This window comes from Tupaia chinensis, unplaced genomic scaffold (assembly GCF_000334495.1).
Source record: "Tupaia chinensis unplaced genomic scaffold, TupChi_1.0 Scaffold000451_2, whole genome shotgun sequence".
NCBI lineage: Eukaryota > Metazoa > Chordata > Mammalia > Scandentia > Tupaiidae > Tupaia > Tupaia belangeri.
In genome coordinates, this window is record NW_006159958.1 from 1289782 (window position 1) to 1312048 (window position 22267).

The following is a 22267-nucleotide window of genomic DNA, read 5'->3' on the forward strand; positions in this document are numbered from 1 at the left end:
TTTTTTTGAGAGGTTTTTGCTATAGGGTGCATGTGCTCACCAGAAAGACAGAGACAAACAGAAAGCGAGAAGTCACCCCCCAGGGGGGATGGCCATGCCACAGTCCCTTCTCCTCCATTCTCCTCTCAGGATCTTGGGCACGCATGCACACATCCCCAGCGTGAGTTTAAGCCACCAGGTCCAGGACTCAAAGTGTGGTTGGCTACATGGGAGTTCAGTGACACAGCCATTACTCTAACTGCTGGTGGTCCCTCCTTCCGTCTTTTTCATGGAAGAAATAAATAAATAAAATTCAAAAACAATTTCATAGAGAAATGTCTTTCAGCCTAAATATATCTATTGGGTTGTCAGAAAGGTCATAATGCATAGAAAAAAATACATCCTGACTTTTCCAACAACCCAATACTTAAGTGTCTAGGCTCGTTAAGCAAAGAAGGAAGACAGAGCAGTGTACACATGACGACTCTGTGTAACTCTTTTACAGGAATACGCAGACAGTACCTAAACGCTGGTGATGTGAGCAGTGCTTTCTGAAGAAGAGACCACAGAAAGAGACAAGCAGTGCTTTCCTCTGCGAGAGGGGACCCGAGACAGAGCTGTGCGTCCGCTTCACGTTCGCTGCTCTTCTGTACGTGGGGCTTCTTACCTGCTCACGTGTGTTACCTTTTTCTCTTCTGTAATGTCAGTGAGTGCTATCTAATCTAGATAGTGGAATGATGGGCCTTTTAAAATTTATTTTCCTCCTTATACTTCTCCCATTTAATTTAAAAATCCCTACTGAATGTTTCATTGATTTCACAAGGTTCATGTCTTCTGATACATATTTCCGCTTCTTCATTTTCAGTGTAATAGGAAGTAATAAGGTAGGAGTAAGGCCAGATTAGGAGACATCAGAGACTCAAAAAGGGAAGGGAACATATGAATAGTCACAAAGGTGGAGATGAGACAGAAAAATTAGAAAACTAATGAGCTGGGTCTGGCCCTGTGCTCTGGCAGTTAAGTGCCGTGAATCAGGAATCAGATTCCATATGTGTGACTGGTTTGAATCCCGGCCCCAGTGGTTTGAAAAGCACAGTGGGATGGGGACCAGCAGATGATGTAATGGTTACACTGCTGGACTCCCATGTAGTCAACCATGGTTTGAGTCCCGGACCCGGGGGCTTAAAACTCATGCCATAAGTGCATGCCAAAGATCCCAAGAGAAGAATGGAGGAGAAGGGATTGCGGCATGGCCATCCCCCCAGGAGGTAATTTTTTTCTCTCTCTTGGTCTCTCTGGCAAGTGCACACGTCCTATTGTAAAAATCGCTTGGTCTCTCTGGCAAGTGCAAACGTCCTATAGTAAAAATCTCTCTCTAAAAAAAAAAAAGAAAAAAGAAAAAGAAAAGCACACTGGGCATGTGTGCTGTGCCTACGTATGTGCCCATCCAGGATCCTGATGGTATGGAGAAAAGAAGGAAAAAGGACTGCAACATGGCCACTCTCATGCAGGGGTGTGTTAGCTTTCTCGTGGCTGGGCAGGCAGAAGGAAGGAAGGAAGGAAGGAAAGAAAGAAGGAAGGCAGCCAGCCAGCCAGCCAGCCAGGAAAACCAGATGTACAAATTCTGAGAGAGAGAGTTCACCTAAGATGAGCAGTTACAAATTTGAAGTGAGATGGGTTATTTTCATCATGCTTTTCTCTAGCCATATTCAACCATTCAAGCAGGGGTAGGATAGAGAGAGAATTCATTGTAATAAAAAGTAGTGTTTGCCAGACAAGGGCAAAGGAGGAAGCGGGAAAGGAGGGAAGAAAGGGAGTTATGGGCAGTTACAGGGAAGTGAAGTGACTGAAGCAGGGTCAGGAAAAGCAAAGTGAAGATTCGAGAGAGGGGCAGGCAGGGTGGTGAGTTGAAAGGTGGTAAGAACAATCCATATCTCAGTGGAGCTGGAGGTGGCGAGCAGAGGAAGTGAGCTGAAAATGTGAGGTGGTGGTCAGAAAGGAGATGCTTACCTGAGTCAGCAGAGTTTGAACCCGTGGGTAGGTAGCTAGGAAAAAGAAGGAACAAGCCCATGGAGAAGGAGGTGGAGAGAAGCGGAAAGTGGAGGCAGGAGGTTAGAAGAATCCTCCCAGGAGATATGGAATCCTTCCCCAGTGATGTCATGAGCAGCAGAGAGAGACTGTGACAAAGAGCCCAATGCTAAGACGTTTTGAGGACTGAGCAGTAATGACCCAGGAATCTACAGACAACTATGACACAGGGAATAACACAGGACATCGTCCAGTGGCACAATCCTCAAAGTCATGCGTAAAGAGAAACTCATGAACCCAATAGCTAGGCTCGCTGGTGGGAGCAGCATGGGGCAGGAAATGGCCCCCTCTATAGGGCAGGAAGAATAGTTGTGCCTCAAGGACGGGGAATACTCCGCAATATTATTCACTATTCCCTCAAAGAAGGGGAAATAAGCTTCTGAAGCAAACTGGGAAGATAAATTTGCTCTGTTAAAAAAAAAAAAAAACTCTTATAACAATAACACTTGTGTGTGGCAACAAGTAAGTACACAGCATCATATTTTTAAATATATGAGTGTGGGGCCAGCCCTGTGGCATATTGCTTAAGAGAGTCTAACCCCACATGGTCAAGTATAGTTCAAATACTAGCCTTGATAGGACCAGCAGTTAGCATAATGGCTATGTTGCTGGACTCCCACGTAGTCAACTGTGGTTCGCATCCCGGACCCGATGGCTTAAAACTCATGCCAGGCGCGTGTGCGTGCGTGCCCAAGGTCCCGAGAGGAGAATGGAGGAGAAGGGATTGTGGCATGGCCATCCCCCCTGGGAGGTCATTTCTCGCTTTCTGTCTCTCTGCCTCTCTCTGTCTGTCTGGCGAGCACACGCGCCCTGTAGCAAAAACTTCTGAAAAAAAAAAAAATCCTAGCCCTGGTGACATTAGAAAATGCCAGGCACATAAGTGTGCACACAAAATCTTGAAAGGATGGAGAAATGGAGGTGAGGGGATAGCAGGGCAACCATGTCCCATCGAAGGTGCTTTCTCTTTCTTCTTCCCCCTCTCTCTCTAGCAATTCATTTACAACTAAAGTCAAAATCTAGCAACGCACCAGGATGCACTTACGATAAAAATCTAGAGGACAGGAGCAGGGAGTGTGTCCTTTCTAAGTCGTTTCTTGTAGAAACTATAACCACCACACGAGCATCATATTTTGATAAACTAATCGGGCCAGAACTTAAGAACAGTAAGTATAATCTCACTTACATTATAATCAAGAGCATTTTCAAAAAGACACAAAAATACAATGAGCAATAGGTTAATATATACCATGAATTTTCTCACATATTCCCTTAATGTTATTATTTCCTATTTCCTTGCTCAATTTAATGGAGGCTCAGAAGATTATGATATTCGCGTGAGAATTGTGAGCACTTCCCCAGACACTGGAGGGCTAAAACCTGGAAAAGGAGCAGGCTGGGATGACAGGTTGCTTCTGCCAAAGGGAAGTGAAAATAGCAATTATCAGCTGGGTACACCTCTTTTTGCCTGGAGCCTTTTAAAGCTTGACAATGTTTTTAAAGAATCCTGCTTAATTGTTTCCAAACACAAGTCACTTTAAAATATCAGACCAAAACTTCATCTTACTTAGGAGTAAAACTATTTACAACAGGTTCATTCCTATATTCATGACCCATATATAAAATATCCTGAATGTTTCTACCAAAATGAATGAATAATGAATGAATAAGGGGTTGGCCCTGTGGCCTAGTGCTTAAGGGAGCCAGTTCCAACATTGCTGACTAAGCAGTTCAAATCCTGGCCCCGGTGGCTTGAAACTCACAACATGTATGTGCAATTTTTCCCAACAGCATGGAGAAATGGAAAAGGGATTAAGGAGTGACTATGCTACTGGGGGATGCCTTCTCCCGCTACCCCTCTTTCTCTGCCTCTCTCTGGTGAGTGTATGCACCCTCTGATAATTATAAAACAAAACAAAACAAAACAAATCCACACATCAGACAGGCAAACCATGCCCTGGTGCCATCACAAAAACTGAAGCCAATGGAAATCACAAGTCTAATGAGCCCTCAGGTGTGCTCCGCAAGGACCCTTCAAGTGAGTGGCAGTCACATCGCTCCTGACCACTGTCTCCACACTTACCCCAAAGGCAGGCCAGCAGTTCCTACAGGACAGTTTTAGTGGGAGCTCAAGAAATCTCTGGCTGTAGCTTGGTGCCACACGATACAACTACTAAAGCTGAACTAAGCTTGAATACCTCAAATTAACACGTTTTTGAAATATAAAAGGACAGTGGGACGAGCAGTTTACGTAATGGCTATGTCACTGTACTCCCATGTAATTGACTGCAGTTCGAGTCCCAGACCTGGTGGCTGGAAACCACTTTTCATGTCCCATCCCCCCATTCCCTCCCACCGTCCAAACAAACAATAAAATGGAAAATTCTGCTTTGTTTTAACTGGACACCTCCGTGGCATTTTGAAAATCTCAGCTCAGTTTATTATTAATATCAAAGTAAGACTGGAGATACTGCATGGCAAACGTCCTAGCTCTCCCTTTGCATCACTCTCTGTTTATCAGTAATGCACACTGTAACCACTACAGGCCAGAAAAAGATAACATAATTCATGAGCCACAGCCCAAACGAAAAAGATGACTCATTGGGAGCCAAAACTGGAGTGAAAGAGCACAGTGATTTATTTTTCATTTCTACCTGGATCATCAAAACTAAAGAAAAAGCTAAACTGAGCTTAACTTAGAGAAATGCCATCATAAAGAGAGAGAATGCGCATGAAGAGTATGATGTAAGCCAAAGTGATTAATAACAATAATCATATATTCTTAGCTTTCCTTTTTTTTACCAGTTTTATTACCTTAAATTTTCCTATGATGTGTAATATGAAAATCGATTAAAATATCTCTATGAACTTATTTATCCCATTTGGGGTTGTCTCGGAACAAAATACATTATCAGGAGAGAATGTATTTTTCTCCAAATGTCAAATTTTATTACAGTCAACAGATAAAAATATAAAAAGGTCACTTCCCTAGAGACAAATAAATGCCACAAAGATTTTTAAATTACCTCATTCTGACACTAAATTCTATAAACAGTAGGGACAGCCACATTTTTATTAGAGACGTGAAAAATTTACTGTCACTTACGAGGATAGTTCCATAACTGAAAAGAAACTCTTCGGTAACAACTTGAGGTCGAAATACCTGTGTGATGAGAGTTCCCACAGATTAAATTCCAGAAGTCATGCACAATTTTAGCTCAAGAAAAAGAAAAAAGAAACACTGAAAAAGTTTTGTCTTATCTGAGTTGACATCTCCCAGCTCCAATTTACAAAGAAGGGAACCACCTTGTTTTATTTCATTATTTTTTTCCCTAATAGGATGGTACCTGTGAAGTTACCAGGTGAAGCAATACGGGCGTCATGGGGAGACACATCTTCAGCTGTTTCACTTGAACGGTGGATGGATGTTTCCGACCAGAAACATTAGCCAAGGCGTTAAGAATGTCACCTGTGAAGCACACCCCAGAACAGACACAGACATCAAAAATCGCAAATATTTAGGTGCTGATGGGCAAGGCTTGCATACTAATGAGCCTTCTAAGGTATGTAATCTCTAAATAAAAGAGGTGGGTAGAGGGCCAGGACATGGTGTTGTGGTTAAAGCACTGGGTCCTACGTGGCTGACTCCCCAAGTTGAGTCCTGAACCGGGCAGCTTGAAAAACACACTGAGCATGAGTGTGTGCATGTCTGGTATCCTGAGAGAAGAATAGAGGAGAAGGGACTGTGGCATGGTCATCCCCCCTGGGGGTGATTTCTCACTTTCCCCCTTCTCTGAGTCTCTCCCTGGTGAGATCACATGTCCTATGGCAAAATAAATAAATAAATAAATACATAAATAAATAAATAAAAGGAAGCAGACAGAAGTTGTGCCATTTTATTCAGAAATACAGAATTGAAATTATAACAGAAAGCTGTGGCCTCTGGGGACAGACTATGATATTCTGTATATACACTATCAGTTAACCTCTCTCATCTAGAAATTAAAAACAAAAAAAAATTTTTTTTGAGAGAGAGATTTTTTTGCTACAGGGCATATGCACTGCAATCCCTTCTCCTCCAATCTCCTCTCTCAGGATTTTGGGCATGCACATACATGTGCCCAGTGTGAGTTTTAAGCCACTGGGTCCAGGACTCAATCTGTGGTCGACTACGAGAGTCCAGCGATGTAAACGTTACACCATCCTCTGGTCTCTAAAAAGAAAATTTATAAATGGTAGAATGGTAGAATGGTGATTTTAGATTTTTTCCCCAAAATTCTAACCAAATGTGCTATTATTTTTGTAAATTGTAAAAACTGTAAGTAGGGCTGACCCTATAGCCTAGTAGTTAAGAAGGGCAGATTCCACATGTTCGAATCCCTAGGTATAGGTACATTAATGCCCCAAATTCCAACAGGATGGAGAAATGGAGAAGAAACTGTGGCATGACCATGTCCCATTGGGGATATTTTGTCCCTCCTAATCTTTCTCTGTCAAAGTCAAACACAAGCACTCTCTGGCAATTTTTTAAAAATATTGTAAGTGAATATGTCCAAAGTGGTGGCACAGGCAGACGGGAACTGCTGCACGGTGGCTGATGTCACACCCAAGGCCCAGGTCCCCTCCCCAGACCACCCTAGGCAGGCCAGGTGTAATGCCTGGGGTCCTAGTGAGGTGAGAGGCGGAGGCAGGAGGGTCACAACATGGCAAGACCCTGTCAAAAAATGCAGGGTCTTTTCTCTCATAAAAAGAAATTATAAAGCAAACTTGTGGTCTAGTGGGTAAGGAAGTCAGATCCCACATGGCCAGCAACAGTTCAAATCCCAGCCTCAGCAAGAAAAACATGCTGGGCATATCTGCATGTGTGTTCTAAATTCTGCAGAACAGAGAGATGGAGAAGTGACTGCAGTGTCCCCACACCCCACGGGGGGTGCTTTCTTCTTCCCTGTCTCTGTCTCTTTTCAGCTCTGGGAAGCACATATGCCCTCTGGTAAATAAATAAATAAATAAATAAATAAAATAAGTGAATAGATTATAGATCACAACCTTTAAAAAACAGAATAAAACAGGTGATACACTTACTAATAAATAAAACTTGTTTTGTGGACATTAGAATCTTAGCAAATCCTAAAGTAAGTACAGAAATAAGAAATGTAGCTTGACCAAGTGACAGCCTTCAGGTTAGAGATAAAAAAGGTTACAACCCAAAATAAATTTTGAGATGTTCTATTTTTAGTTATTAATAGCTCCTTCCCCTGGGGAAAATAAAAAATCTCCTATAGTAAGAAGAAAAACGTTTTATTGGTCAGTCACAAAGAACTTTCATTACTTTGATTTAATATTCTGAATTCATAAGTATATTTTACTACAATAGCAATGGATCAAATTTAACATTTTTAACATTTCTGGTTTATAGCTACATCTGCTGGAAAAGCATGGAATGGAGTTTATGCTACATGTGCACATTCCTTAAATTATTTTAATTTCTGCAAAGAACAAAATAAAAATATAGGTCCCTGTAGCTGTAATAACATGTTTCATTTATTAGATTTATTTTTTTTGGAGAGATTTTTGCTATAGGGTATGTGCGCTCGCCAGAGAGACAGAGAGAGACAGAAAGTGAGAAATCACGCCCCAGAGGGGATGGCCACGCCACAGTCCCTTCTCTTCTATTCTTCTCTCGGGATCTTGGGCATGTACACACACTGGCCCGGTGTGCGTTTAAACCACTGGCTCCAGGACTTGAATGGCAGTCGACTACATGGGAGTCCAGCCATTACGCTAACTGCTGGTTCCAGTGTTTATTAGATATTTTTAAAGATTTTTTTAAATCAAAGAAAAATTTAAACTTAGAACTTTAAACTAATATCAAAATTCTTTAACATCAAATTTTAATACTTTAGTTCTTTTAAATTTAAGATCTATGCTGACTAGCCACAGTGGCACAGCCATAACACAACACGTGATGCTGAGGCCACACGAGAGGGGCCCTGGTTCGTATCCTAGACACTCCCTCTAGACCCTGGGCACACTCACACACACATCCATAATCTTGCTGGCAGGGTGGACTGCAGCATGAAGACCCTATCGAGATTTTTTCCCTATCTCACTCGCTCTCTTACGTGCTCCCTTGTGGGGAAAAAAAATCAATAAACTCCAAGAATTAGATCTCTACACTTCAAGTTCTTTCAACAATACATAAGTTTGTAGCTCTACTTTCAAGGTAAAATCATTTAGGCAGTGAGAAATCTTAAGGAAAGTTACCCAAATAATAGCATGCATCTGGTTTTCAGCAATGAAGACACTTTTCATTTTCTCAAATTGCCAGAGAACTTCAGAAAACACCTCAGTGTAACCTTTAGCCTGATAGCTGTTATCATGTCAGTGAGGCAAAATAATTACAAAAACGAGTAAGTTAGATTTAAGTCTTACAAGTACACAATAAATGGTGTCATAGCACTAGCCTGTAGGAACAGACAGAAGGAAAAAAAAAAAAAAAAAGGAAGTGATGCCTCAAAACCACGTTGCAGAAAGGTAAGCATCAACAGGGCTTGAGGATGAGATTCCAGTTTACCCAGGATTCGTGGCAGTTCCTGCACGATGTGACGGATGAGAAGATCCAGGCATCTGGACAGGTATTCATTGCCACTTTGCCGCTCCTTGCCTGGAGTGGTCTTTCTGCTGTCTCTCTCGATGTACATCACCAGTCTACACACGGGAAAGTGCAAAGATTACCTCTCATGATAAAACATGCATAGCGTCTGTCCAAAACTGCCGCCAAGGCAAGTGTTTCCAGAGGGCACAGTCCCAATCATGCTGACATCCCTAACAACTTGTCAAGCACCATTTCTGCCATCGAAAACTCAAAACGTTTATGCAGAAAGAAAATAAGGTAACTCTGAATCTCTCTGCTGACGTATTACAAAATGATGCCCTGACTTCATTTGCCTTTGGCCAATGGGAAGAAGCAACATTCCCCAGATGATAAATGAAAGGCAAAGATGTCTGGAGAGAAGAGGGCTTTTGACATTTCAAAGATTTTAACAGAACCACAAGCTGACTGCATTGGCATTAAACTTTCTTGGAACACCAGGTAATTCACATGAATTCCAATTCTTCCAATAAACTATATACATAAATTCAAAGTATAGGTTTCATTTTAACATTGGGTTAATCTAAGTATCTAAATTTTACATGTCTTTGTCCATTAGGTTTTTGTTTTTGTTTGTTTCTTTGTTTTGTTTTGTTTTGTTTTTTTGTGAGAGATCTTTGCTAGAGGGAGTGTGCACTCTCTAGAGAGACAGAAAGTGAGAAATCACACCTCCAGGGAACAGGGGGCCATGCCACAATCCCTTCTCCTCTTGGGATTTTTGGGCATGCACACACATGTGTCGGCGTGAGTTTTAAGCTGCTGGGTCCAGGACTTGAACTGCGGTCCACTATGTTGGAGTCCAACAATGTAACCATTACACCATCTGCTGATCTCTGTCCACTAGTTGACTTCTCTTTCTTTCTTTCTTTCTTTCTTTTGATAGTTGCCTTTTAAAGGTAAATTATTTCTTCTTCAAACCACCTCAATATCTGAACCAAGTGTTTCCAACCCAGAATTAGGGAGCACATGAGAATATCGCCTTAAATATTTAGAACTGCTGAGCCAATCAGTCATTTTTCCAAGTTCCAGTCCCCTCATCTCTCTAAAGAACAGAAATTCTACTGATTTCATCATGGAAAAGCCCCTTTAGAGTCTTCTATCTATTGGTCACCATTTCTTTTGTTCTCATGCATTCCATCCAACTTTTACTTCTCAAAAAGAACTTCCACCTATTCCCACTATGAACTGAGAAGCGGTAGCTTTGTGCATAATGCACACATATAACGCATATTGAAATCTTGACAGCGTTTATGTGGCTCTCTCAATGGATTCATTCATGCATTTGCCTTTGTGTTTATCTCTATTTGGAGTCCTATTAGTGAATGCGTGAGGATGAAGCCTCAGGAAGTTAGCCTCAGGTCCACGTCAATCAGTTGGTATCCTCTGCTCTAGGCACTCACTACGGTCCCAGCTGCTCTAACAAATATGTGACCAGAAAAGAGTAGGGAAAAGGGAAGCCCACCTTTCCTTTCTAGTTCGCAAGATGAACGGTCCCTGCCTATCTCACCATCTACAGGACAGCTTTTCCAAAATGACAGATGATGACACTGAACTGAAACCTCCAAGATAAGAACTTCAAACACCCCCGACCATGCCTGCTCTTGTTCCTAAGAGCTTCCACCATGATATTCAAAACTTCTTGAATATCGGAACTTCTAACCGAATCCATTCATTCCCTCCCAATTCATTTGTCCTTTATTTTCTTCACTTTCTTCCTGAGTGGATCATATCCCACCACCTGTCACTTGGTAAGGTTCTTGTGGTGCCTTCTCTGCACTCACCCACCCCAATGAACTCCAGATGAATCTGACAGTCTACTTACATGCCTGCAGAGAAGGCTGCTGAGGTAAAGTACACGTGGGGCAGACGCACTCCATCCTGAATACGTAAGACTGCACTGTGATTACGTAAGACTGCGCTGTGAATACGCAATACTGCGCTGCGAATACGTAATGCTCCACTGCGAATACGTAATACTCTACTGCAAATACGTAATGCTCCACTGCGAATATGTAATACTGCACTGCGAATACATAATGCTCCACTGCAAATACGCAATACTCCACTGCAAATATGTAGTACTGCACTACGAAAATGTAGTACTGCACTGAGAATACGTAATGCTCCACTGCAAATATGTAATGCTCCTCTGTGAATACGTAATGCTCCACTGCAAATACGTAATAGTCTACTGTGAATACGTAATACTGCACTGTGAATACATAATACTCCACTGTGTATACGTACTGCTCCACTGCAAATAGGTAATACTGCACTGTGAGTAAGTAATACCCCACTGTGAATACATAATAGTCCACTGTGAATACGTAATACTGCACTGTGAATAGTAACAGCCCACTCTGAATACATAATAGTCCACTGTGAATACGTAATACTGTTCTGTGAATTGTCCCCGACCTGCGGGAACTTATCGGGCAGGGAAACTCGAGCGAGGGGGCAGAGGTCTGGAACCGGCGCAGCGTCTCAGCACGGGAGCGAAAGAAGTATCACAGCTCACACAGTGTCACAGCTCTTGATGATGTAAAGGTTTCGCTCATTTATTGAGGGCTAGAGCGCTTTCTTATATACACAAGGCAGAGGGAGGTAGGCGGGGTTTACAGCGGACCTTATTGAGGACCTGTCAGCTCTGTGTGAACCAGGGGGTCTGCATTCCTGGTGTCTGTGTCAAGGTCGCACCGGCCATTTTTAAGCAGTGAAGGTCATGGCAGCCATTTTGATGTGGGCGGCTCCCCACAGTGAATATGTAATACTGCACTGTGAATACGTAATACCCCACTGTGAATACGTAATACTCTACTGTGAATACGTAATACTGCACTGTGAATACTAATAGTCCACTCTGAATACATAATAGTCCACTGTGAATACGTAATACTGTACTGTGAATAGTAACAGTCCACTGTGAATACCTAATAGTCCACTGTGAATATGTAATAGTCCACTGTGAATAGTAACAGTCCACTCTGAATACGTAATAGTCCACTGTGAATACGTAATAGTCCACTGTGAATACATAATAGTCCACTGTGAATACGTAATAGTCCACTGTGAATACGTAATAGTCCACTGTGAATACATAATACTCCACTGTAAATACTAATATTGAACGGCCTAGGCCATACCAGATTCAAACTATATTTCCTTGGCCAACTTATTCCCATAGTCTATTTTGAAATGTTTCTTCTCTTTAAATCTCTAAATTCCACCCTATCATGAGTCATTATGCCTCCAATCCTTAAAAACAAACACAAATTGTTTAAAGAATTATTTTACTTTCCTTCTTTCTTTATTTTAATTTGACCAGAGAGGGACAGAGCAAGAAAGTCAGAAAGAAAGTAAGAAAGAAAGCAAGCTGCCAGGTCCGGGAATCGAACCATAGTCAGCGATGTGGGAATCCAGCGCCCTTAATCACCACACCACCTGCTGGACCCCAAAACAAACAAAAATTTTCAAAAAGAAAAAAATCAGAAAGCAACATACAAAAACCCCTCTCCTTCCTAATTTGCAGTATAAAGAAATGCCTTTGCATCTGTGCATCGCATCCTGGCCACATTTCCTCTTACCATAATGAATCTAGCCCTGCTTCCATCTATGCTTTGGATCTCATTCCCCTCCACCTTCTCAGAACCTTCCAACTGCCAAAGGCTTTCTTTTCTTTTATACATTCACTGTCTCCCATTCTATACAACACCTTTAGTGATCTTCCAGCATCTGCCCTTGATTGGTGTCACCTTAGCTTTTAGTAGGGTAATTGGATAGCATCGCCACCTGCAATCATTCCAGACTACTTTGCTTGCTAATTAGCTCACTTAAAAAAATTGTATGAACTTTCAAAAGTAAGTAAAATAGGATCTGGTAAGAACTACTAATATATATGTTTGTGACTGTAGCATTGGTGGAATATCATAACATTTTAGTTTGAAAGATCCTAGTGGTCATTTTATACAACTTTTGTCTATGTAAGAATCTTTGAAAATATTGTTTCTTTCTTTTTTTGGAAAGGTTTTTGCTATAGGGTGTGTGCGCTCACCAGAAAAACAGAGAGAAACAGAGAGACAGAAAGTGAGAAATCACACCCCGCCCAGGGGGGATGGCCACACCACAATCTCTTTTCCATTCTCCTTTTGGGATCTTGAGCACACATGCACAACATGCCAGTGTGAGTTTAAGCCACTGGGTCTGGGACTCGAACCGTGGTGGACTTCATGGCAATCCAGCAACATAGCCATTACGCTAACTACTGGTCCTGGAAATATACTTTTTTTTGCATTGACTTGGTAAGACTCCAGTAACTGGAGGTCATTTTCAATGTGTCTGCTACTCCAAAGTCTTTCATCTAATCTGATTAATTCTTAGATACTCAACATGCAAAATATCTTGTGGAGATAGGACTGTGACTGGGAAGGGTGTGACTCTTTTGGATAAATGTGCAATTTATCAACCAACACTTCCATGCGCATTGAATTCTATTATGACTACTTTGGGTAAGGAAAGAAACAAGTATGTCTGTGCTGTTTCTGAAGAGTCTGTATTCTGGGATCTCGGATGAGACATATAATGAACAAGTTCTTATTGCAGCAGATGAGTTAAGCACATTTGTTACGAATTATCAGTAACCATGCATGACCAAGAAAAGGGGATGTAGCTGCAAATGAAGTCAGTGGGCTTTTCTTGTTTCTTAGCAAAATTTTCCACATGAAAGAAGCCCTCCAAATGACATTTTTACTTAGAAGATACACAGGCCGTTTTTATTGAGGAGATGTGCAAAGCGAGTCCCTGCCTTTGTTGTATGTGTTCATTGACAAGCTTTAGAAGGATTTGTGATTTTGGTAGTTCTCTGCCAAGTCAGAAATGGATCCAAGGTAACATTGTGGACTCTTCATCTTAATGAGCACAAAGCAAAAATCATTAGTATTCAGTGCCTTCCCCAAAGCACGAATCCAAAGTATGTTTTCCCATTAGGAAACACTCCTTTTCTCTCACATGTCTCCAAGTGAAGGACGAGAGTGCTGACGGGCCCATGATAACGAGCTGATGGGTGCTATTGAGTTTTCTTGGAAAAAGATGGGCTTCTGAGCATTTTTTGAATGTATACTTGAAATTTCATCAGATTTGGCATTATGTATTTCCACAACTGGGCCTGACCTCGTACTACCCAAATCCTCCTATTCCCTACATAAACTCTCTACTGTAGCAACCAATAATAAGTATTATTGTGAGGGGCCAGAATGTATTTCTTTGTCATATTTTGAGATAATTATTCAGGGGTGTGCAGACACAACAATAAGATTTAAAATAATAGAAAAGCTAATCTTTCCTAAAAGAAATTTACAACTATTTGTGTCTGTAAACTAAGCGGGCTTTTCTGGTGCTGCCCCTTACCTTCCTTGGAGCAGGAAGATTAGAGGTATAACACTTGACCCAGAAATAAAAGAAAGATTCTTTGCTTTTCATCCCTCTCCCCATTTCTTAGCTTAACTTCAGATCTGCTCTGCCCATAAGATATAAAACCTTCAGGGAGCCAGCAGATAGTGTAATGATTATGTCACTGGACTCAGATGTAGTTGACCGTGGTTCGAGTCACAGACCCGGTGGCCTAAACTCATGCCGGGCACATGTGTGTGTGTATGTCCAAGATCCAGAGAGGAGAATGGAGAAGGGATTGCGGTGTGGCCATCCCCCCTGGGGGGGCGGGGGGTGATTTCTTGCTTTCTGTCTCTCTGCTTCTCTCTGTCTTTCTGGTGAGCACACACACTCTATAGCCAAAACCTCTTCAAAATAAAAAGAAAAAAAAAATGAGATATATTTCCTTAAATTTATTGCATCATGTCCTTCTGTCCATTTTATTATCCCCATCCTTAAAAGTGGTAAGAAGAGGATGACAATAATAAAATTATAATAATATTTAAATGAGACTAGGCATGTCAAATACTCAAGAAGTGATTGCTGCTGCTAGGATTACCTCCACCACCCTCGTACTTGGGACTCTGCTTTCTCAAGTACACAAGTCACAGAGGAAAATGCTTAGAGAAGGCTAACTGCTTGCCATCCCACGTTCTGATTCACAGATGACTGTGGTCAAAAGTCCTGCCTCTAGCTTCCCCTGTATTTTGCAGCCCTGCTTCAAATTATTAAAATGAGAACAACTCTGACAGCTCTCTATAGACAGTACAGACATAAATGCCAATAAAACTGTTCTACTCCTTTTCATGTAAATAGAAAGCTAACATTTCAGTAAAGAAATCAAATAACTACCAGGCTAGCTTTGATTCTGAGTGATCAGCAGAATGCACCACTATTTACCCATTCTTCTACTGAGACACGTTGGGGCTGCTCTTGTTCTTACAAACAACACTGGACGGACATTGCTACCTCTGTCTCCTGGTGCACAGGTCCAAGAGTTGCGAGGGACTCACTCAGGAACATTCACAGATTCAGCTTCGCCACGCTGGTTCTCCACCATACTGGTTCCCAAAGTAGCTGGTCCAGTTTACCCCCACCAGCAGTGTTCTGTGATCCCTTTAAATTACAACTTCACCAACACCTAGTAGAAGCAGATTAAATTTCCACCTGTCTATAAGATCCAAAAGTGTATTTTAGGTCCTAACTTGAATTTTCATAACTATTCATGATGGAAAGCATATCTTGATATTTCTATACTATTTCCTATGTCCTTTTTTTTTTAATGCCAGAGGGCACATAAACTTGCCAGATAGAGAAAAAGAGGGAGAAGGAGAAAGCACCCCCCAATGCAGAGTGGTCACGTCACAATCTTTTCTCAGTTTCTCCATCCTGCCCGTATTTAGGCATACGTATACATATGCCTGGCAAGTTTCTCAAACCACTGGGGTCAGAATTCAAACCATGGGGAGCCAGTAGGTGGAGCGGTGGCTAAGGACACTAGACTCCCACATAACAACACTGGTTTGAGTACCGGACCTAACAGCTTGCTTTCTCACTTTCCCTCTCTCTCTCTGTCTCTAGCTCTGTCCCTCTCTGGTCAAATTTAAATAAATAACGTTAAATAAGATAATTTTTTAAACTAAAAATAGTAATAATTTTTTAAGTTAAAATAAAAGAAGAAGAATTCAAACCATGGTTGGCTGTGTGGGATCCAGCCTCCTGAACTACTAGCCCATAAGGAAGGACCATATTTTCCACGTTTCTAAAATCCTGTTCAGATCTTTGCTCAGAATCTCATTGGGTTTTTGCTCTTTTGTTATACATTGTAGGAATTATTTATATGACATCAATCTTCTCTCTTCCCTTTCCACTGCCCCTTCTGTATCTTTTTATCTCTTTCCTCTTTTTTTTTCTCCTCCTCCTTTCTATCTTTCACATTAAAGTTGTCAATCCACTGGAAACTGGTTTATCATAAAGGTTGAGGTAGAAATCTAAGCCCACTATTTTTTCAAGTGGCTAACCATTTTGCTTTTATAACTGAGGGCTAAGGAGTGGGGGTAAAAGAACACACACTGTATTTGGCAGAATCTGATTAAAAAGCAGTGGAATCTCTGCATTATCTCCCCTACCCGATGCACCTAGGTGACTGCCATCAGACTTGCACTCAGGCAAAAGTCTGAACACCTCTTCTCTGGAGAAACTAAAACAGAAAATCACTGGACTGAAAAACAGACCTAGTTAAAGAGAGAAACTGAAACTTGGGAGACGACGTCAATTTATACACAGTGGCTACTGCGACTTCAGCTCTCTCCCTACTTCCAGTGGGCTCCGAGGGCTGCTGACAAGCAGGTCCCTTATTTCTAGAGAAATGACTGGAATATTCGATATGTGCTTTTCTTTGGTAAAATTAACTGTTACATCCAGAGATACTGATGCTAAAATTCACTCAAAATGTCTGTGGGGATGACCTTAGGGTAAAGCTCAAAATTAGCAAAATGCACCCTTGCACTAAAAACTTACAGGCTGCCATGCCCTCAGCAGTTAAGCATGTAAGGAGATCCTCTGGAAGCCTGGCTTCGCTGCTCAGCAGTATGTGTGCTCATGTTTATCTATGTTCTCTTCCATTTCTGTGTGCAGTAGTGCAACATGTGAATGTACCACACTCGTTTACTCATTTTGCTTTAGTGGACTTTTGGGCCGTTTCAATTTCTGAACAGCGCTAAGCACTGAACACATGTAAATATTTATCTTGGGCATGAATACTTAGAAGTGAAGTTGCTGGAACATAAGGCATGCCTAGATTCAATGTAATAAACACCATTGCTGCCGTTTTACAAAATGATTATAGCTTGAGTATCCCTTATTCCAAATTCCTGAGACTAGAAATGTTCTAGTTTGCAAGTCTTTTGAATTTTGAAATATTTGCATATACATAATGAGATATCTTGGGGAAAGTACCCAACGGTAAACACAAAATTCATTTATGTTTCATATACAACTTATACAAATAGCCCGAAGGTAATTTTATACAATACTTTTTTTATCTCAGTGAGGTCAAGTGTGTAATTTTCCTACTCCTGGTGTAAGGCTGGAACTCAGAAAGTTTCAGATTTTGAAACAGTTCAGATTGTTGGGTTAGGATGCTCAATCTGTTCTGTCAATTTATACTCCAACGAGTAGGTATAAAAATTCCAGCTGCCCTATATCTTTGCCAATATCCTGCATTATAAGGTTTTGGTGTTTTAAGAGGTTTTTGTCTTAAGGCTCGTGGGGGTAGGGGGATGGGAGGATACAGAAAGTGAGAGGGAAAGTGAGAAATCATCTTCCAAGGGAGATGGCCACACCACAATCCCTTCTCTTCCATTCTCCTAGCAGGACTTAAAAGCCACTGGATCCAGGACTAGAACCAAGGTTGGCCATGTGGGACTCCAGGGACGCAACCACTACACCATCTGCTAGTCCCAGACATTTTAATCCATAGCTATTTGGTATTTCATTGTTATTAAACTGAAATTTCTTGACAACTAATAAAGTTAAGTATATTTTCAAACATTAATTGGCCATTTGGAAATAACTCCATTTGTTAAGTACCTGCTCAAATCTTGTACTCATTATTCTATTTGGTTACTGACCTTTTTCTCCTTCATAGGGTTCTTTACTACTTTGCTGTTATTTTTTTATATATTAAATCACTCTATATCATGACAGCATCCAAACTGAATTTTCCCAGCATGAATACACGTTATATTAGTCCAGTTAAAAGACATTATTATACACATTATCAAAAGATAATTTTTCATTTTTGTGTCCCTTAAACATTCGCTTCTTCTTTCCCCTTGATTCTCTTCCTGAGAGCCCACTGTTAATTATACGTGTGCACGTATTTTCTCCCACTCCATAGCTTGCCTCTTTACTCTTTCAGTGATGTCTTTTTTTTTTTTTTTTTGAGAAGTTTTTGCTATAGGGTGCGTGTGCTCACCAGAAAGACAGAGAGAGACAGAGGGACAGAAGGTTCGAAATCACCCCCCAGGGGGGATGGCCACACCACAATCCCTTCTCCTCCATTCTCCTCTCGGGATCTGGGGCACACACGCACATGCACTGGCATGAGTTTAAGCCACCGGGTCCGGGACTCGAACCATGGTTGACTACATGGGAGTCCAACAACAAAGCCATTACACCAACTGCTGGTCCCTCAGTGATGTCTTCTGACGAACAGAAGTTTCTAAATCTAAGGTAATTTAACTTACAAATGTCTTTCTTTATGGTAAGACTTTTGTGTTCTGTTTTAAAAACAAACAAAACAAACAAACAGACAAACAGAAAAACCGAAGTCTACCCAGGGTTGTGAAGATACTTTCATTTGCTATCTACTGAGCACTTAATTATTTTACTTTTTCCCACTTCCACTTTTTCAGTTGTTGTTTGCTAGAGGGCATGTGTACTCACCTAAGAGAGAAAGAGAAAGAGAGAGAGGGAGAGAAGAAATCACCCCCCAAGAGGAGTGGTCACACTGCAATCCCTTCTCTTCCATCTCTCCCTCCCTCTGGGACTTTGGACATACATACACACGCATGTGTCTGGTGTGTTTCTCAAGCTGCCAGTTCAGGACTAGAACTACATCACTGGCCATGTGGGATCTGGCTGTCTTAACCACCAGGCTATGGAGCTAGCCCTTTTGGTTTTTTTTATTGCCAGTGGGCATGTGAACTGACCAGAAAAATGTATGAGAGGCAAGATGAGAGAGAGAAAGCACCCCCACAACAAGACATGGTCTCGGGTGCAATCCCTTCTCCTCCATTTCTCCATCACGTCAGGATTTGAGGCATGCACGCACACATGCCCAGCATGTTTTTCAAGCAGCCAGGGCTGGGATTCAAAGCACAGAGGGCCATGTGGAACCTAGTTTTCTCAATCACTAAGTCATTAGGCCCGGCCCATTTTCACGTTTATACATACTATCTACCTGAATTGATTTTCTTGTACAATATAACTTAGGGGTTGAGATTTATTTTTCTATATTGATGTCCAAATAATCCAGCACCATTTATTGTAAAAAAATCACAATTTTCCCACCATTCCTTCACACCCCCCGCTGCTCTTCTCCATGTTTTCCATCCTGTCTCTCTGTGCTGATTACAGGAATGTCTAGTATATTAATTCTTTATTCATCTAAATCCAATCTGCTGTTCACCCAATCCACTGAGTTCTTTTTTTTTCAGTCACTGTACTTATCAGTTCTAGAAAATCCATTTGATTCTTCTTTTTTTTCTTTTACTATGCTCACCAGAGAGAAAAAGAGAGACAGTGAGAGGGAACATGAAAAATCACCCCCTGGAGGGGAGGTAGCTAAGCCACAATCCATTCTCTTCCTGGGATTTTGGGCATGCACACAAATGCACCCAGCATGATTCTCAAGGTGCCATGTCTGGTGTACTCGAACAATAGTCAGCCACGTGGGCGTACAGTATCCTAGTCACTGCACCACTTACTGGCCCCAATTTGATTTATTTTTATAGATATAATACTCTAGTGAAACCCACAACCTTCAAATTCATTGAAAGAAAATGTATATAATAATACATACATATGTGTGTATTTTTTTTTTTAAGAGAGATTTTTGCTACAGGGCACATGTGCTTACCGGAGAGACAGAGAGAAGAAAATGGGAAATCATCCCCCACAGGAGATGGCCATGCCAAAATCCCTTCACCTCCATTCTCCTCTCAGGATCTTGGGCACACAAGCATATGTGTCTGGCGTGATGTGATTTTTAAGCCGGCCACTGGTCCGAGACTTGAACCGTGGTCAACTACATGGGAGTCCAGTGATGTAACCATTATGCCGACTGCTTATCTTTCTTAATATGCTAATGACAACTTTTTATAATATGGTTGTTGCTGTTTTAAAGACAGGGCCAACTGCCTCAGTCTCCCAGGCACGTGCCAGCATGCCTGGCTCATTTATTTTATTTGCTCAGGACTCACTATGTCGCTCAGGCAAGCTTCTGGCTCACAAACCTCCTGCTTCAGTCTCCAGAGTTGCTGGATAACAGGCACACACAACCACTCCCCAGTCTGTAGGTGGGATGAGGAAAGAAATCCAGGACTCCCATGTGGTCCCAGCCTAATGGAACACAACATCTTAGTAGTGCTACCCCAGCTGGGCCAATCATAACTATTTTAGAATACCATATCAGATAACTCCATTATAAATTATCTCTTATTTACCTTAGTTTTTTATTTTATCATCTAATCTAATCTCCTAATAAGCCTGATTACTTTCCCTTTTTTTGAGAGATTTTTGCAATAGGGCATATGCCCTTGCCTAAGAGACAGAGAGAGACAGAAAGCAAGAAATCACCCCCTGGGGGGATGGCCACACTGCAATCACTTCTCTTTCCTTCTCATTCTCCTTTGGATTTTTGGACATGCATACACACATGTGCTCAGGGTGAGTTTTAAGCCACCAGGTACGGGACTCGAACCATGGTTAACTACATGGCATAACCATTACGCCACCTACTGGTCCCAAGCCTGATTACTTTCTATTGAGTGTTAAACTGTATACATGAAAATGAGAGATTTTGTGACCTAATGTTAGATTTCTCTAGATAGGATTTATATTTGCCTCTGGAAAGTACCTCAGGCACAATAAATCTGGATCACCCTCATCTAGAAAAGGATTGAGATGATTCAAAAATGGGTTTCTTTCTCTTTTTCAGGAAATCCCTCATATCAACAACAGGTATCCCAGAAACAGAAGAGATTAAAATAGAAATGTTTCTCTTTTGGCAGTCAGGGAATATGAAAGAAATTCCCCCAAAATTTATAGAGTATAAGAAAAGCAAATTCAAGCTTGTCTATAAGGAATCCATTTTTCTCTAAAATTTAAATAGTCTATTATAAAAGTTAATAATGTGTTGCTTAATTACTATGGCTTGAAATATATTTTCCTTCAGGCAAAAACTATTCAAATCATTTTCAGACACTAGTACACACTATTACACATTTAAAAAAATCTATTACATCTACTGGGAAAAATAAAAGACTGATGGGACTCATAACAATATAAAACAAACTCTAGGCTGATGCTCCGTTTCTTCATGCTCTCCCAGATGCCTCCCTATTACAAGATGTGTTTTCACAGCCTACAGGAGAATAAATTGACTTTACTGACAAGGGAACATTATTTACTAAAAGAATTCACATTCTATGAAAGAGATAAAATGTGGGAACATTTGAGCACAGTGTCCATTAACACATTACAACTGTTTAACAGCAAAAGTATGAATGCTGTTTCTTAGAGTTCCACAAGAGTATCAAGTTTACCAAGATCAATACTCTGAACACTAATCCAAGTAAACTACAAATGAACAAGATCCATTCTTCCCTCCCCTCCCCAAATACCTATAATAGGATTTTTCTCCCCAAGACTTCCTTGTTTCCCAAACATTTCTCTCCATTTGTCTCTGTGATTCATTCCCAGTGATCTGACCCCAATTTTCTTACTCTCATCACAGGAATCCTCCTTCCACACACATCCACCTTTATGCTTCCCTCATCTGCTTTCTTTTTTTTAAATTTATTTATTTTTGTATATACATTCAATCACATTGTTTAGCTTACAATGTGAGCATTTCAATATGTGAACATTTCTCCCCAGTCCCGTTGATCAAAATATCTTCAACCAATAACACCACATCTCCTCATCCCGTCAATGCTCTACCTCCATATCCCTTCTCCAAATGTCCTCCGTTAGGCCCCACTCCTCCACATACACCTCATATGACATTCACTCCCATCTCTTGTGTTTGTTCAACCGTCAGTCAATCAGTTTCAGTCACAGAGTGCACACATTCGGTATATGTTAAGTGGGGACATACAATGTCTTTCCTTCATAGCCTGGCTTGCCTCACTCAGCAGTAAATCTTCCATATTCTTCCACTTTCTGTCAAAAGCCAGGGTTTTGTTGGTTTTTATGGCTGAGTAGTATTCCATAGAGTATATGTGCCACAGTTTTTCAGTCCATTCATCCATACGGAGACATTTGGGTTGGAATGTCTAAGATTAAATAAACAAAAAATGGTAAGTGTTGGCGGGGGTGTGGTGAAAGGGGAACTCTTTT

General features: G+C 41.2%; 1 protein-coding gene across 2 annotated transcripts in view; it reads right to left on the reverse strand.

The window, feature by feature from the left end:
* The window catches only part of ULK4 (unc-51 like kinase 4), a 685490-nt gene that overhangs the window by 464290 nt on the left and 198933 nt on the right, over positions 1-22267 (reverse strand). For both annotated transcript variants that reach the window (XM_027774534.1, XM_006155390.3), the window contains 3 exons: positions 8639-8772; positions 5412-5533; positions 5171-5227 (listed from right to left, as the gene is read on the reverse strand). In XM_027774534.1, the coding sequence (XP_027630335.1) occupies positions 5171-5227; positions 5412-5533; positions 8639-8772 (313 nt within the window). The remainder of the gene's footprint in view (positions 1-5170; positions 5228-5411; positions 5534-8638; positions 8773-22267) is intronic.